The following is a 15,008-nucleotide window of genomic DNA, read 5'->3' as shown; positions in this document are numbered from 1 at the left end:
TTCAGTCAGCCACGTCAAGAACGTCAGATTTGAATGCCATTTTACGACGCTTGATAGGTCAACGTCACCCTGCCCAGGGAAGTGAAGGAAGAAAAAGCCTGCCCTGGGCTGCTACCGCTGTGGGGGCGTCTGTGCGCGAAGTACATAGGTGCATGAATACGAGGTCCAGCTGTATCAGGGTTAGTGAGAACAATGTCACTGCCCTCAGCCGCACGCCCTATGCAGGAGTAATTGCACAGGAAAATCACACCTTCGACGGTCAAAAATAGGGGGCAGCTCTGCTGGATGATGGTGCTTGACCTACATACGAACGAGGTGGTCAACTACGGCTTGGATCAAGCAATCATTTGGATGGATTATTAGGCCACCTGCCGTATATAGAGTATCATTGCTATCGTATATGAGAGTGGGGATGCAACGGTCATCTCATGCGTCAAATATCGATCGCCTTGGGTGGCTGGGTATGGGCTTACAGTGTGGATAGACTCTCCTGTTCCATGGCTAAAGCTGCAATATTCTTATTTTAGGCCCTGGCCAGTTGCTGTGCCAATAACAACGCGCATGCGTGCTGCGCTGGCGCTGGCGCTGGCCAGATTATGAGCACATCCCACCCCTCCGCTTAGATTCTTGACTGGTCTGCAAGACTGACCCTGTTCTCGAAGGCTCAAATGTAACCATACATCGGTCATGCGGCTGTCGATCGGCGTCAACTCAAGGACAGCTCACCTCGTAGGAAGCGAATCATAGTAGAGGCTATCCTAACGCTTTCCCGGTAAATCCTCGGAGGAAACCGAGTTCCCTGCCCGGTTGTTAGCTGCAGAAAGCCATGGACATTCGCGGATAAAGCAATGCAGCCAGCCTTCGCTCGTTTCCGTCCCGTGCCTGCTTCCCTCCTTCCTCTGGTCCATATCCTGGATGAAGGCTCCCATTCATATAGAGTCCTCGGCCACAATGACAGCAGACGAGACCAACCCCAAAGCCCAGTCGTACGAGCCTGCCCAGGTTGTTGAGGTAGGCTCCGACCCCCTGAGCGCGACCCGCACAGAGTACAAGCGACACCCCATCTACTCGCCCAGCGAATGGCTATTCGAATCCATCAGCTCGATTCTGGCCCTCGGTCTGCTCATCGGTATCGCGATAATCTTCTGGTACATGGATAACAAGCCTCTATCCGCATGGAGTGGTCGTGTTTCTCTCAACGCGACAATTTCGATCCTCACAACTGCGTGTACGACAGCGCTGATGCACGGCGTGAGTACATTCATCAGTCAATCCAAATGGCTTCATTTCAAAAGGGGGCCGCGGAAGCTGTCGCACCTTGAGATCTTTGACGGAGCGAGCCGCGGCGTCTGGGGATCTATCTTACTTCTTACAACGATTCCGGGCAGTATTGCGGCTATCGGTGCGTTTGTTACGATTCTGCGCCTCGGGTTCTCGCCTTTTGCTCAGCAGGTTGTGCTCATTGAGCAGCGAGAGGTTATTACGCCTTCCGACAGAGCCACCTTTGGGTATTCACACAACTACACTCGTGGAATTGACAATCAGCTCATCGTCTCATACCCAGGTGAGGATGGATATCTGCAGTCAATCCTTAAACTAAGCACTGTTAACCCTATCTTTTGCTGGCATCGCTAGAGACCATCCCCCAAGACCCAGGCATGCAGTCCGCCGTCCACCAAGGCCTCTTCGGCATCCAAAGCTCGGAACCCTTCAACTGCCCCGGCGCCTGCCGCTGGCCAGGCTCCTACATCTCCGTCGGATTCCGCACCGAATGCAAGAACGTCACACAGGCAACACTCGAAACCGTCTCCTGTGGCCGTGAGAACCCCGACGACCCCACCGACAGCGTCGACGTCTGCACCCTAAAGACACCAGCCGGGGTAGACCTAGTCTACCACCAAGTGCCCACCTCCGGCGCAACAACATACACAATGAACGTGGCGACCTTACTCCCGAACACCACGCTCCAGGATACATTCCCTGAGCTCACGCGGTTCGCGATCTTCCGCTCCTCCCACGACGGCAACTATACCATGTTCGACACAAACGTGACAGAGTGCTCGCTCTTCCTCACCGCGTACGAATACACAGACGCAACGGCAGACGGGAATGACTTTAAGTTCGCTACGCGTCGCGAAGTCGACTTCGGCGTCCGCAATCCATGGAGCTACATCCAATTAACGCCGGGTCTATTCTTGACGGGGAAAATCGGCACCAACGAGACTGTGCATAACGGCGTGCGCATCCCCGCGCTGTGGGTCGACTACCACGGTCTCAAGGCTCTGCAGAACTTCCTGACCTCCTACACATTCGTAAGTGAGTGGTGGGACGGGAGTATTAGGACAGTAGATAGGGGACTCGTATGGCCAAATTCCGGCGCGGTAACAGCCCTCATGGGTGATACGAACATCACTGCGCAGTTCGAGAGCATGGCAACTAGTATGACGGATTATCTTCGGTACGGACCGAATAAGCAGAATGCGGTGGGGGAGATTGTGCAGAGTGTTCCGTACGTCGCGATTCGGTGGGGGTATTTCGTTGTCCCTGTTGTGACGGAGGCGTTTGCGATTCTCTTTGCGGTTTTGAGTATTGTTAACAATCGGAGGAGTCGGAGGGTGCCGCTGTGGAAGTCGTCGACGCTTGCTGTGTTGGCTTGTCGGCATGAGGAGAGGTCTGGGCTGTTGCATACCCAGGGGAAGGATCTTGTTGAGCTTGAGGCGGATGCTGGGAAGGTTCAAGCTAGGCTTAATTGAGGATTGGATCGGAATGAGGAATGTTTATGTGAGATGAGAAAAGGATATCACGTTGGGAATCATAGGATATAATGAACGTAGGGAGAAACGTAAAATGTTTTTGTCAGACAGGTGCAGCATAAAAAGACGGGGTCTAGTTGGTACTGATATTCCAGTTATCTTGCAAGTCTTTTTCCCTTTCCACTCTCTTCGCGTCCGCCGAAGTCTCCCAATTCGCAGCTCATATCATCCCCGCTGCTGCCAGATTCTGGACTACCTCATGCGGTTACAACTCTGGTAGACGTGATCAATCATGCCATACATTACAATCACTGCAAGGTCAAGTACGGGTCCGGGGGCCTTTTCTTCGTCCGCCTGTACCTTGGACCATAGGATTAGGGCTAGAATAGGATTTGCATCTTGCCCCATCGCGACAAACACATAATCAGTTTGCAAACTATGTCTGGGATAGAAATAGTAAGGGCTAGGGATAGAACGGTATTCGAGGCTGTAGAGCCTCTTTTGCAAACTCCAATGGCTAATCAAGGGTAGTATCCCGGATGATGGTGTCCTGTCAGGTATCCCGGCAGAGGAGGCCGCGGAACGTTGGGTGGCAAAGGATGAAGCTGGAAATTGGTTCCTGGCGGAACGAGAGGCCGGAAAGTGAATTCATCGTATAGTTTCTTGACATAATCCATAAAGCCTGCCACAAACTCCGGCTCAAGGGTGATTCGATCATTTAAATCCCAGTCGGAGTCAGGTTTGAATTGACTCATCAGTTGAAACCGCTAGTGATGGATGTCAGTGGATCGCTTTTTGAATATGGATAGGGTTATATTACCATCCCGAGTAGGCTGCGAATATCCTTTTCGGAACCGGGCATTAGTGACAGGAGATGTACAAGCCCATCCATTTTTCCCAGATAATCCACGCATTCGTGTAATTGCTGGATCACGGCCATTCTTTCCAGGGGCGTCATGGTAACATTCCGAGTAGGAGGGGCGTATTTAGCTGATTCCTGATACTGCTCTTTGATCCCATTGGGTAAATTATTCCATGCTTCCTCCGCTGCAGCTTGGGTAACTCTAGCACCTGTTCCGACTTGTTGAACTTGCCGCAGAAGTTGGTCGCGAGGTTGTAATGTCACCGCACTTAGCTCATTCCGGCGACTTAAAGGTAAGATCGGTCTTGGTGGCCCAAAGAGGTATTGACTGTATTGGCCCAAGAAGGGTAGAGAATCCCTACTCTGGGCAGTCTGGCTATATTTGTCTATTGCGTCCGCAAGCTCATGGTGACCCAACCTTTGTGCAACCTCCAATGCAGTACATTGCCTAGACTCAGAAGCTCCGGGCGCATGTTGGATGCAGCAAGTACTAAGCTCAACATCTTCACGTTGAAGAATCTTTTCAGCGATATTGGTGTGGCCAAAAAAGGCAGCAAGCGTCAGTGGAGTACATAGCGTGATAGTGCCATGTGTGGCGCTATCAATGGATGCTGTCTGGTTTATACCTACATCGGCGCCTGAATCGATGAGTAGGTGAACAATTTCTAGGTGTCCATTCTCAACTGCGTGATGGAGTGGTGTCCGTCCGCCAGCATCAGGTAGACCAAGAGGCATGTCCTTATATTGAAGGACTTGTTTCACCGTGTGTGGCAAACCATGACGAGAGGCTTTTTGTAGTTGGACTATTCCCACCCACGGCTCCTGATTGCCGTTGGGTAATAGGGCTCCTATCAACAATGTAACTGTATCCTCATGGCCATTGACTGAAGCCTCTACCAGACAACGTTTGGCTAATGTGAGGTCTCTTGAGTTCCAGACCCCGCGGTCGATCAGAACCCTACATATCTCGGTTCTCCCAGTGCGGGCAGCCTGTATCATTTCGGAATTGTCTATCAATCCCTGGAGAATCGTGGTTCTGTCGAGCATATACCCTAGGCTTATAGGACATCCGTTGCGAATCGCATCCCCGATTAGTACTGTGAAGTCGTCTAAGCCATTGTCGCATAGATACGAAATAAGGTCTCGAGCAAAGATGTCGTCTCGTCGGAGGAGAAGGGTCGTCACGCTTGAAAGTAGTGGTGCGTCTTGATGTGTTATGGTTATTGGTCTTTTGCTCTTGAACGCCCATTCTAGAAACTCATACTTCCTTGACGAACAGGCAATACGAAGAACTCGAGGTACATGCAAAGATGGGTGCTGGCTCTTCTCGATCAAAAATTCTACAACATCGACATGTCCATTGGCGATAGCGATGGAAATCGCCGAGGTTTTCTTGTTCCAGAATCCGGCTTTCTCAACCAACGTATCTGGATTCAATGGGGCCGCCCATCTCTCAACCGCAGCAAGATTACCAGTCTTACAAACGTGCTGAATATCAATGGACTCAGGATTCTGATAGACCGGAAACTCGCCCAGAGCTTTGGGTCCTCGATGAGATTTGGTGACATGACTATGGAGGTCACCCCGACTGGAGAAGCCAACCGAAGAGGCAGGACAATTGGCGACTGGGCAGAAGAATGAACGTTCATGCTGTCGGGTATGTTGGTTTCGATCTATGTCATTGGGAAATCCCTCAAAGAACATTTTACAATATGGTCGTTTGCATTTGAATAGTCGGGTCCCGTAGAAGTGTTGTAGAGATATGGATTGCGACGTTTGTTCGATTTCTGCTCGGATCGTGTCCACTACTTTGTGGAGATCTAGGACTAGACGGTCAACTGGTTGACAAGCATTAACTGTGGTCTCGTCCTTCCAATATTCGAATGCCTCGGCGAGTTTATCGTGAAAGAGTGCCCCTTCAAATGCACACACTATGTGCTTAGTCTTTCGCGATACAGTGTATGGACATCCCTCTTCGTAATGCTGCTCCAGGAAGTTACTGAGGTAACCCTTGAGCGACCTGAGGATATCCTGTCTGCTATCATGGATGTATGTCAAACAATCTTCCAAATGATATACCCAGTAGGTGACGGCATAGTCAAGAAAAGCGTAATAGCCTTGCGAGACGTAGTTTCGCAACGTCTGGGTAGTCAGATTCTGGCTAACACTGGGGTGGCAGAGATACCCCAAGCACAGTTGGCAAAGTTCAAATGCCTCTTGTTTCTCCAGAACATGACCTTGGTCTAGGAGGTAAAACTTGGCGATTGTGTGGATAAGTTCAACTCTCCCATCTGTGCGCAGCTCGACTAAAGAGCCCAAAAGTTGTTTTGAGTCCACTGACAGTTTCCGATTTTCGTAGTCGATGGTGTTAGCCTCCAGGTCTATAGAGACAGCACCTTGAATCTCGTACCAACTAAGCGAGCGTTTCGCACAAACTATCCATCCAAGCAGCTTCCTTGCATAGCTGGCGTGAATGTCGTTTTCCGTCTCCAAGATTCCGGAAATGATTCGTCCATATCTATATATTATGGTTAGCAAGAGCTGCAACTTCCTCGCGTCAATTGGCAAGCGTACGCTTCTTTCAATCCTTTTGGTAAAAGTTTCAGTCCACTCTCCTTCAAAAAGCCCTCTCTTGACACCTGCCTTTTCAGGTTCCTCATGACTAGTTTTGCAAACAGAAACATTCCTTGTTCAGCATTAGCTAGTGGTTGAACAAAGGGAATTAACAACACCACTCACCAGAGGCATTTGCCACTATAAAGTCCACAACGTCTTTTCGATGCTGATCGGATATGCGGAAATCGTGAATCCATGCTTGACTGAGAAGACTGCAATAAGCTCGAATATCATCCACATTGTTATCCTGAGAAATACGTAGCGTTGGAGTGTTCTTCAGCAGTTTGTTGCACACCTGGTCGTCTTGGCTCACGAAGATGCATCGAGCATCACCTGAATCATTGTTGATAGATTCTACCTGTTGTTGGAACCACGTAATAATCTTCCGGCTTTGGTTCGGCGGACATTCATCAATCCCATCGAGGACAATGTAGACCCTTTGAATGCTCCGGAGCGCAAGACCCAGAAGGTCCTCGGCAGCTCCAATAGAGGTAAGGGTGCCCACTTCGCTCTCTGTGGCGCATTGATACAAATGTGGCAACAATGATTTGTTGCATCTGGACAGCTGCCCAATAAGGCTGCGGGCGATGGAGATAAAGGAATTTCGACCTGCGTCGTCATGTTTGCAGTAAAAGAAGACAATGCATCCCGGGGCAGGTATAGCTTTCGTGATTTTCTCGACTAACAAAGAGGCCAAGAAGGTTTTTCCTGTTCTGGAGTCAGTACTCCATTGTAAAATATGGAGAGAAGTCTTCCCACCGGCGCCTGGTATTCCAGTCATCCACAGGAATGGGGTTGAGGTAAGCGTCGAGTCACACCAGGTGCGAATAAGACGATCGTTCAATAGCCAATTACCCGATTCGGGATGACTACGATGGTACTTGATATACGTCTCGTGGTCGCTGGCTGCATCTGCAGCGCCTAGCCATGCACGGACGACGCGACGATGGTTGTTCTTTTCATCCTCTTGTCGGCGTCGGTATCTTTCCTCTGCATCCGATGCAGACCTTCGGTATTCGGCGAACTGGACAAGATTTGCCTGGCTCTCGAGAAGCATCCTGTGGGACTGAAAGCTGTCGACAATCCGCGAAAGTTTGATGCTCAGGCTTTTCCAGGTCGCATGAAAAAGCTGCTTCCAGACTGTCTCGCATCAGCTCGATCTCCAGTATGTGCTGTAGTGAGGTTTGTACCTCTTTGTTTGAACAACCTCAATGCTTCCCTGTGAAATTCAAGAATATCTCCGTACATAAGATGGAGGACTGTACGCATATGCTCGTTCGCATGGAAAAGGCTTTGATATTGCTCAAGTTGGGGAAGATTTAAACCTATGGTCTCATAAAACTCAACTACCGCGTCGAAAGCTTCACTGTATGAACATGCGACCTGTCGAGGATTAGAAAACCTGGATTAAAGGAGATGCTTTATTAGAGAGTACCAATAGCAGAAATTTCATGGGGCCCTGGGTTATTATGAATTAGCATCTCTACCGTCTACGATGAGGGCGAAGGACTCACCCAGACAAAGCCGACTAATTCAGATGTATTCAGATAGACGGTAACAACGCTCTCAAATTGTTGCATGCCGAGAACAAAGCGTTGGAGGCGGGTCATATTTCTCATCTTCTTCTCTGACATCTGTTGCGCCTGTAAATCCGCGATGGCGGTTTTAAGATCACCGACAGTGGTCAATTGGAAGTCCTGCGCCTCCTCAGCGGTGAGAATACTTCGAAACCTATCTAGAGCCTGTCGGAAGGCCAGTTCGCCGCCCGAACCACCACCTGACGCCATATTGGGGTCTAGTCTAGATACCGTTGTCAGACAACGATAGCCAGACAGCCTGCACGTGTGTGAGAAAGGGCCCTGCCTTTCTGGTGAGACGAAGGGGTTATTAACAGTTTTCAGAAGTCAGCCTCGCTGCATAATTGAGATAAAGAGGCGCTCTCGAGGCTAGGCAGCCTCGTCGATCCGGGCCAACTGATCCCTGTAGAAGAAAAAAGCAAAGACGCCGCAGCGGTGACACGCCACCACCAGACAAAAGAAACACAATTAACTTTGTGTGTCTTCATTTCGATCAACAGACTGACGATGACCTAGTGTTATGGAAGACAACTCGCCAAAGCGCAAGATTCAGGAAGTGGAAGGGGGTTGGGAGGAGGAGAGGAAGTTGGGAAGGAGATATGATGCAGGCGCGAGCCTAAGGCCGCCAGCCTCCCCCTCATCCAACAGCCTCAGTCCAGGTCCGCTTCTTTCTCCCTTCTCTCCATCCACTCCCTACAACAACCTCGAGAATGGATGGACCGACCTTTCTGAAAATCCTGCAATCTATGATGACGAAACCCTGCGGACTGGCACAGCGAGCCCTATTAGCTCGAGATTGGAGGATGTTTGCTTTGGCATGGTATACTCTCCTGCCCTCTTATGTGCTTCCCCTGCATGCAACCTGGATTATTGACACTTCTCTTCTAATATTGTAGTTATGCGGAGTCAAAGCCCGATTACGAGATGTCGCCCAGATACTCGAAGGTACATTCGGCGTCAAGAACGATTCTTCGCAAGAAGAGTGGGAACGGCTCGCAATGGTCGAACGGGACAACCACATCGCTCTCCAGCGCTTACCCGGTCCTGATCTCGCCGTTTTGAATAATGGCATCGTGCACGCAATACATTTACTCTCTAATATGTCCACATTCCAGTATGATATACTTGTTGGAAGGAAGGAACTGTTCGGGGCAACAGCTGCCTGGGCGGCCAAGGGAAAGTCGGTTGATTTTCACGTGGATATTATAATCTGCGGACAGCGGGGCTACAGCGAAGAGCTAGGTTCGATTCTATCGGGATCCAGCTTGTATTTGCAAGTTCCTAGGTACTGTCCGGGATATGTACCGTACCAGAATCCTCATGTCTGGGATCTTGGGCATCCAACTGAGCTGGCTCTGCGCCCACCTTCCTCTGGTGACAATCCCGGACCCAGTATAATTGTCGAGACTCCCCAGGTTACTCAACTGCTAATCCACCTTGTCCAGCCATCAACGAACCGGGGTTAGCTTCATCGCCCAACGCGAAGGATGGCAACGCTCAACTTCGTTCACTTTATGGACTAGTTACAGCCGGGATAGCACAGTCGTGTGCGTGTATTACCCTCGGCAAACGCAGCTCAAGTATACTAATAAGCCGCGCAGCTACGAGCATAAGATTACTGGCACAAGGTCTCTCCACGAGCCGAATGACAAGATTGGGGGAATCATTGCAGACCAAATGGGTCTGGGGAAGACATTAACCATCTTGTCTGCAGTCGCTGGAAGCTCCAAAATTGCTGCTTTATGGGCGGGCCCCTCAAATAACCGATCTTTCGGTGCTCATTTGGTGCCCAGAGTTAGAGCAACACTTGTTGTCGTTCCCTCGGAGGGTAAGTGGCGGTGCTGAAATGCTCTAGCGAATCATGATCTGTGATACTGATCTCGTAGCCATCATTGGCCAATGGATGGGCGAAATCAAAAGGTAGATAATCTACAGTATTGTTGGAATATTACTCACTGTTTCTAGCCACTTTGTTGAACATCCTATGCAGATTTTGAAGTACCACGGACAAAATCGGGCGCAGAGCTCTGAAGAGTTCGCGGCATGCGATATTGTACTCTCGACATACGCAACTGTTACTGCTGAGTTTCGGGCTGGCGCCAGTCGCGTTCACTCTATTCAGTGGTTCAGGGTCGTTCTCGATGAAGGTAACTTTCCGCCCCTTGGGTATGGTAGCATCGTCAAACTAATAACATTACCCGAGCTCACAACATCCGTGATCAGCGCACAGTTCAGTTCAGAGTAATGCGTGCTTTGTCTGCCAAGTTGCGCTGGTGCCTTACGGGGACTCCCATCCAAAATTCACTTGACGACCTTTGCGGCTTGGTGCGGTTTCTGCGAGTTCCACTTCTTGACACCAAGAGCAGCTACCGCCAGAATATTGTATCACCGGTGGAGAAGGGCCTTAGTATCGGTCATACCAACCTTCGCATCTTGCTGCAATCGATATGTGTTAGGCGGTTGAGTAGGCTGTTGAACCTGCCAGATCCCACCAGAACAACCCGACCGATTTCACTGACGGACCACGAAAGAGCTGAATACCATCAAATCATTCTGGACACGAACATTGCTGTCGAGACCGATATATCAGAAGGCAGACGGGCAGATGCACGTCAGAAAATGTTCAAGATGGTCCTTAAACTGCGGCTTCTATGCGCCTATGGTACTTTCTATCGTCTGTGGGAGAACTCTCAAAATATTGACTCTTTTGAGGAGCAGTTTGCCGTTCTGCAGCAGTTGAATGAGGCAAGGTGTGCTTCGTGCTCATGCGACATCACTTCTATTGACCACTCGGGAGGCTCAAACTCTAGCCAATTAACACGATGCCTACATCTCCTATGTAACGACTGTATCACTCAGGATGGCACATTGGATTCCAGCCGAGAAGCATCGACCGATGACCGGCTTGAACACAAGCCCTGTTCCATCTGTGCGAAAGCTGTCCAGTATGACCAGAAACGAGGCAAAGGGTGGCAAACCGACGAGATTGGCACCGATGTCACTGATATGGGGTATTCCGCAAAGCTATCCTCTCTGGTTTCTGACATAGGCGAGCAATGCCATGCTGACAAGATGTGAGTATACAGCCTCCGCATCAAACATCGTCCTGACTGACCTCTCAAGTATTGTGTTTTCTTTCTGGAAAAGAGCTCTGTGTATCTTGGCAAGCCTCCTAGAACGACGCAACCTGCCTGCTTTACTGATTGACGGCTCTATCTCTACAAAAAGGCGGGAAGATATTATTCGCACCTTTGAGAACCCTGGAAACAACATCCTTTTAATGACCTTGGGGACTGGCGCGGTTGGGTGAGTGCTCCTGAAAATGAGGAAGATTACGCCCACTAACTCAGACACGCAGGCTAAACCTGACTATGGCTAACCGCGTGCACATCATCGAACCGCAATGGAACCCGACGGTGGAGGAACAGGCAATCGGGCGTGTTCTACGGCTGGGGCAGCAAAAGAAGGTATACGTGACACGATACATAGTTACGAACAGCATTGAGGAGGTAGGTGGCTCATTTCAGTTCGCCATTACTGACAATTGACACGGGCAGTATGTTCGCGACAAACAATTCAAGAAGCTGAAGCTAGCAGAGGTTGGCTGGGGTGGTAGTACTGAAGAGATGCAGAAAGCCAAGGTATGAGCCAGCTCCCTTCACTGGCAGTCTGATCTGACTCGGTGCTGGCATAGGAACTTTGGTCCGAACTCGACAATGACCAGTAAGACCCGACCTAGAATATTCTTTATAGTTAGCAAGCACGGTGAGAATTCAAGGATTCCTGTCCCGTCTTGCTACGTTCACAACAAGAATCTTGACTACCCGCCATAGAAAAACAGACTGGATACACAGGCAATGAAATATATTCTAGAAAGCTTGCAAATTCATAGCAATTTTTAGTTTTAGCCTTCCAAGCCTACGATGCCCGGATCATAATAATATGCAGTAATAGCAGGTAGCGCTAAGGGAGACCTTACGAGGGTTGGAGAACTAACTCGGTGCTCTAAATTTTTAGACTGCAGGCAACTTCAATAACTAATCCAGAGATTTGCTGATCACACCCCTAGAGGAGCTAGGTATGAGTCCCGGCCGCCGAGCAGATATCAAGTCTTGGATCCACTCACACCACTGACCTGGGAACTGCCACCACGGAGCTAAATAAAGATCGGGGAACAGCCTATCATATAAGCTTGCGATGCTTTGTTCGGCTTTTGCTTCCGGCTATTGCATGCAGGTGATTGTCTTGTGCAGCTTCTGCTTGTCATCACCCTGCATCTCTCACTTAATCTTTCCCCTAATGGAAGCCCATGAACCATGTCTTCTATCCAGTAGCAGTGACAAGAGTCTAGGCTCGCATTAGATCGCTCCAAGCGAATGGTTGGCGTTACTGTATGTCGCACTTAAGAATCGGTGGGCAGGGATAAAGCTGAGAGTCCGCGGGCTTCCTATTATGTCTGTGCGTACTCAGTACTGTGATGGGCCAGTGAGAGAAGGCTTTTCTATTTCCATTCCAGCTTCTGTTTCTGATCTCCAACAATGCCTGTGCTGACTTTGTTGGTGCTACCTGCGTAGCTAGAGAGCACACAGATGAAGTATATGTCCCTGCTTATAAGGCTGCAAGATAAGAATTATTCTTAGAGTTGTGAGACATAGTGTAAGGTGAATGACACCGAGGCTTCTTGTGGTATATCGCTCCACCATGGGCAGACAGGCTCCAGTTCTTTCTATCAGCAATCGACTGATGACAGTGTCAGCGTTGATAGAAGTGTGACAGGGATGGTCAGCAAACAGGGGTGATGTACCCTGAAACTTCGAGAAAAGTCGCCTGGCTCTGTCGAGGGCTAGCTTAACGATTTTTCACCCAAGCGTCGGCGAGAAAAATGCTTGTAATACCAGGTTGGAGGATAAATAGTAGAAGTAAGATAAGGACAAATAAAAATAATAAGCCGGGTGAAATGGTACCTTTTTACAGCTCCTCTCGAAAGCAAGAGAACGAAACTAAAAAAGAAAAACAAGAGAGAAAAGGCCAGACTTCTTCTGATGCCTTTTTAAATGATGTGACTGATCCTCACGATCTGTGATCCTGCAGTGCCATTTTAACGATATTGATGAAAACGAGCTGGATAGCTGTGCCTTGGTTACTCCGCGCAATCGAGACGCCGAAAAACTACCTAATTCCAGTCATGGTTGTACTTAATAGAAGACTTTAATCGAGGTCATGTCAATCAATAGGTCAGCATTGTAGCTCCACTCAGATATGACTAGCTATTTGTTTCCTGGCACTGGCACTTGTCAGCACGATCAGTGACGATCTGAATCAAGGACTAGAATACGCTTAAGATAGTAGAATTGCTGACCTCATGGCTCGTCGATCACTGGTGTAACCACTCATCCCAGCTCGGGTGGATCCCAGTATCCTTATGACATTAACTCATCCACTGTGTTCCAGCTTTTCGATGTTACGTTTGTTGCACAGCCGTATCAACAAGCTTCTGCATGACGGAGAGCTCTGAGGTAGTTCAACAGACAGATATGCTCGGCGCCAAGGTTGTACGGGAATGAAGCTTGCAAGCATTCGGGATTTGTCTGTCGCCTGTGTCATAACTTAGTGGTAAGGCTGTTAGAAGGTCCAGATTGGTAATACGCATGGCCAGTACGCCAGGTTGGGGAGGGAGTTGATGCCATCAACTAGATGTTGTTGCTAACCAAGTATGCTCCCCATGTTCCTTGCTTGACCAGTAGCAAGAACCAAACCCTGCAGACTTGGGAATTCAGAGAGAACTCTAGATCTTAACAAAGTGCTTCATTGAGCGCCACTATACCACCACTGAGTGAGATACCGCATCAATGAGTTGACTCAAAACGCGCGCATATCAATCTAGAGCAATCCAGACTCAAAGTCACCTATTATTACAGGCCTCTCCCCGGTATGACAGCTGCTTGATAGGCCGACCAAGCCCCTGCCGGGACACTTTTTGACGTAACGAAGCCGAGAGTCCAAGCGTAGCAGCACTGGTGTAAGGTCCCATCCTATACGTGGGCCGGGCTACTGCTCCAGCCTACCGGCCGAAAAACTCTGGTCCCCTTGTACAACGCGCTGCCTCAGCGGGCCGATCTAGCCGGCAGTTGGACGGCATACTCGGAAGCTGAGCAACACCTGGGCGCTCTTGGAAGCTTCAGAGGTGCAAGGGCGTTGTCATCGTGACAACATCGCGGGTGGTTGAACGCTTCGCTAAACTACTGCGCTGTACTTTATGATCCTTATTATACCCATACCAGAGCCAATGGGCCTTGACTCTCCCTTGTTACGTGTGTCATCTATCTCTATATGAGGGATAGGCATATGTGCGCGAGTTATACTCATCTTTTGGCACTCATGCTATCCTACTGGCGTCCAGGTACGCTTGCATCATACTAAGGACCAGGAGCCGAGCTCGATACCCTGGGTTCATTCACGCTCTTAGGAGGAGAGGCATTAATAGCTCGTTGCATTCGCTGACCGCAAGCACAGCCGTTCCACTTCCAGAGTTGCGCTTTGTCTCTCTGATCTATTATCTTGAGACATAATGGTGCGGGAATTTGGTCAAGGGGAATGCATGTTCAACGACGTCTCGAGAGTGATGTGGTGGAATATATAAAGGGAGGAATCTCTTCCAAGTGTTGAAAGCATGGATTTCCATCGATTGACAAGGACAAAATCACCTCTATAATAGTTCTCCGTCAATGTCTACAGCAAGCATGTCTCCTAACTCCGAATTCCTACCGAATATGTACAAGGACCCTTTCCACCACCTAGGGTTGGACGCCGAATCTGCCATATCAATTCCAGCCCCAATCGCCCACCATGTCTCAGCGCACTATCCTGCGCAAATCCCAACGGAGGAGCAAAAAGAGTTCTTTCCAAGCACAGTGTCCAGCCCCTGGGACTCGCTGACATCTCTACGACCAAGTCCGCCCATGTTACCTCAAAAGAAGCTGCGAAAGCCATGGCGCGGCCTAAGATATTGCATCTTGACAGTATACAGGACATTGTTCTCATTTATATGGCTTGTCAATATCGCTGTTCTGATATACTTCCTGACTCTGCGGTCTATCGATCATAACCACTTAATGACCACAGCTTTCGCCAATCTCACATTTGCAGTCCTAATACGGCAGGACCTTGTCATCAATATCCTATATACCGTTTTCTGCTCAG

At 49.4% G+C, this 15,008-nt stretch overlaps 4 protein-coding genes across 4 annotated transcripts; 2 read left to right on the top strand and 2 right to left on the bottom strand.

Moving 5' to 3' along the window:
* Nucleotides 1–951: 951 nt before the first annotated feature.
* Nucleotides 952–2,797, top strand: BJY04DRAFT_229333 (DUF3176 domain-containing protein; the record flags this gene model as incomplete). The annotated part of the gene is made up of 2 exons (XM_073719046.1): nt 952–1,564; nt 1,636–2,797. 2 exons carry the CDS (start codon nt 952–954, stop codon nt 2,751–2,753), a joined length of 1,731 nt encoding a protein of 576 aa, XP_073576022.1. The 3' UTR covers nt 2,754–2,797.
* A 477-nt stretch (nt 2,798–3,274) lies between these two features.
* BJY04DRAFT_213739 (uncharacterized protein) lies at nt 3,275–8,018 on the bottom strand (the record flags this gene model as incomplete). Its single annotated transcript, XM_073715012.1, has 8 exons — nt 3,275–3,520; nt 3,574–6,133; nt 6,190–6,301; nt 6,355–6,939; nt 6,991–7,371; nt 7,422–7,614; nt 7,667–7,690; nt 7,746–8,018. 8 exons carry the CDS (start codon nt 8,016–8,018, stop codon nt 3,275–3,277), a joined length of 4,374 nt encoding a protein of 1,457 aa, XP_073576021.1.
* A 310-nt stretch (nt 8,019–8,328) lies between these two features.
* BJY04DRAFT_213738 (DEAD/DEAH box helicase) lies at nt 8,329–11,535 on the top strand (the record flags this gene model as incomplete). Its single annotated transcript, XM_073715011.1, has 11 exons — nt 8,329–8,628; nt 8,705–9,200; nt 9,254–9,353; nt 9,410–9,636; nt 9,695–9,728; nt 9,774–9,955; nt 10,012–10,882; nt 10,932–11,114; nt 11,167–11,317; nt 11,366–11,449; nt 11,503–11,535. The coding sequence occupies 11 exons, from the start codon at nt 8,329–8,331 to the stop codon at nt 11,533–11,535; spliced, it is 2,661 nt and encodes an 886-aa protein (XP_073576020.1).
* Nucleotides 11,536–14,050: 2,515 nt separating this feature from the next.
* BJY04DRAFT_178627 (uncharacterized protein) lies at nt 14,051–14,937 on the bottom strand. The gene has a single exon (XM_073709772.1). The coding sequence runs from the start codon at nt 14,847–14,849 to the stop codon at nt 14,556–14,558; it is 294 nt and encodes a 97-aa protein (XP_073576019.1). The 5' UTR covers nt 14,850–14,937; the 3' UTR covers nt 14,051–14,555.
* Nucleotides 14,938–15,008: the final 71 nt, after the last annotated feature.

The sequence above is a fragment of the Aspergillus karnatakaensis genome (assembly GCF_047715665.1).
Source record: "Aspergillus karnatakaensis strain CBS 102800 unplaced genomic scaffold BJY04scaffold_4, whole genome shotgun sequence".
Taxonomy (NCBI): Eukaryota; Fungi; Ascomycota; class Eurotiomycetes; order Eurotiales; family Aspergillaceae; genus Aspergillus; species Aspergillus karnatakaensis.
Note: the sequence above shows the minus strand (reverse complement) of the source record. Positions and strands in the feature narration are given on the sequence as shown.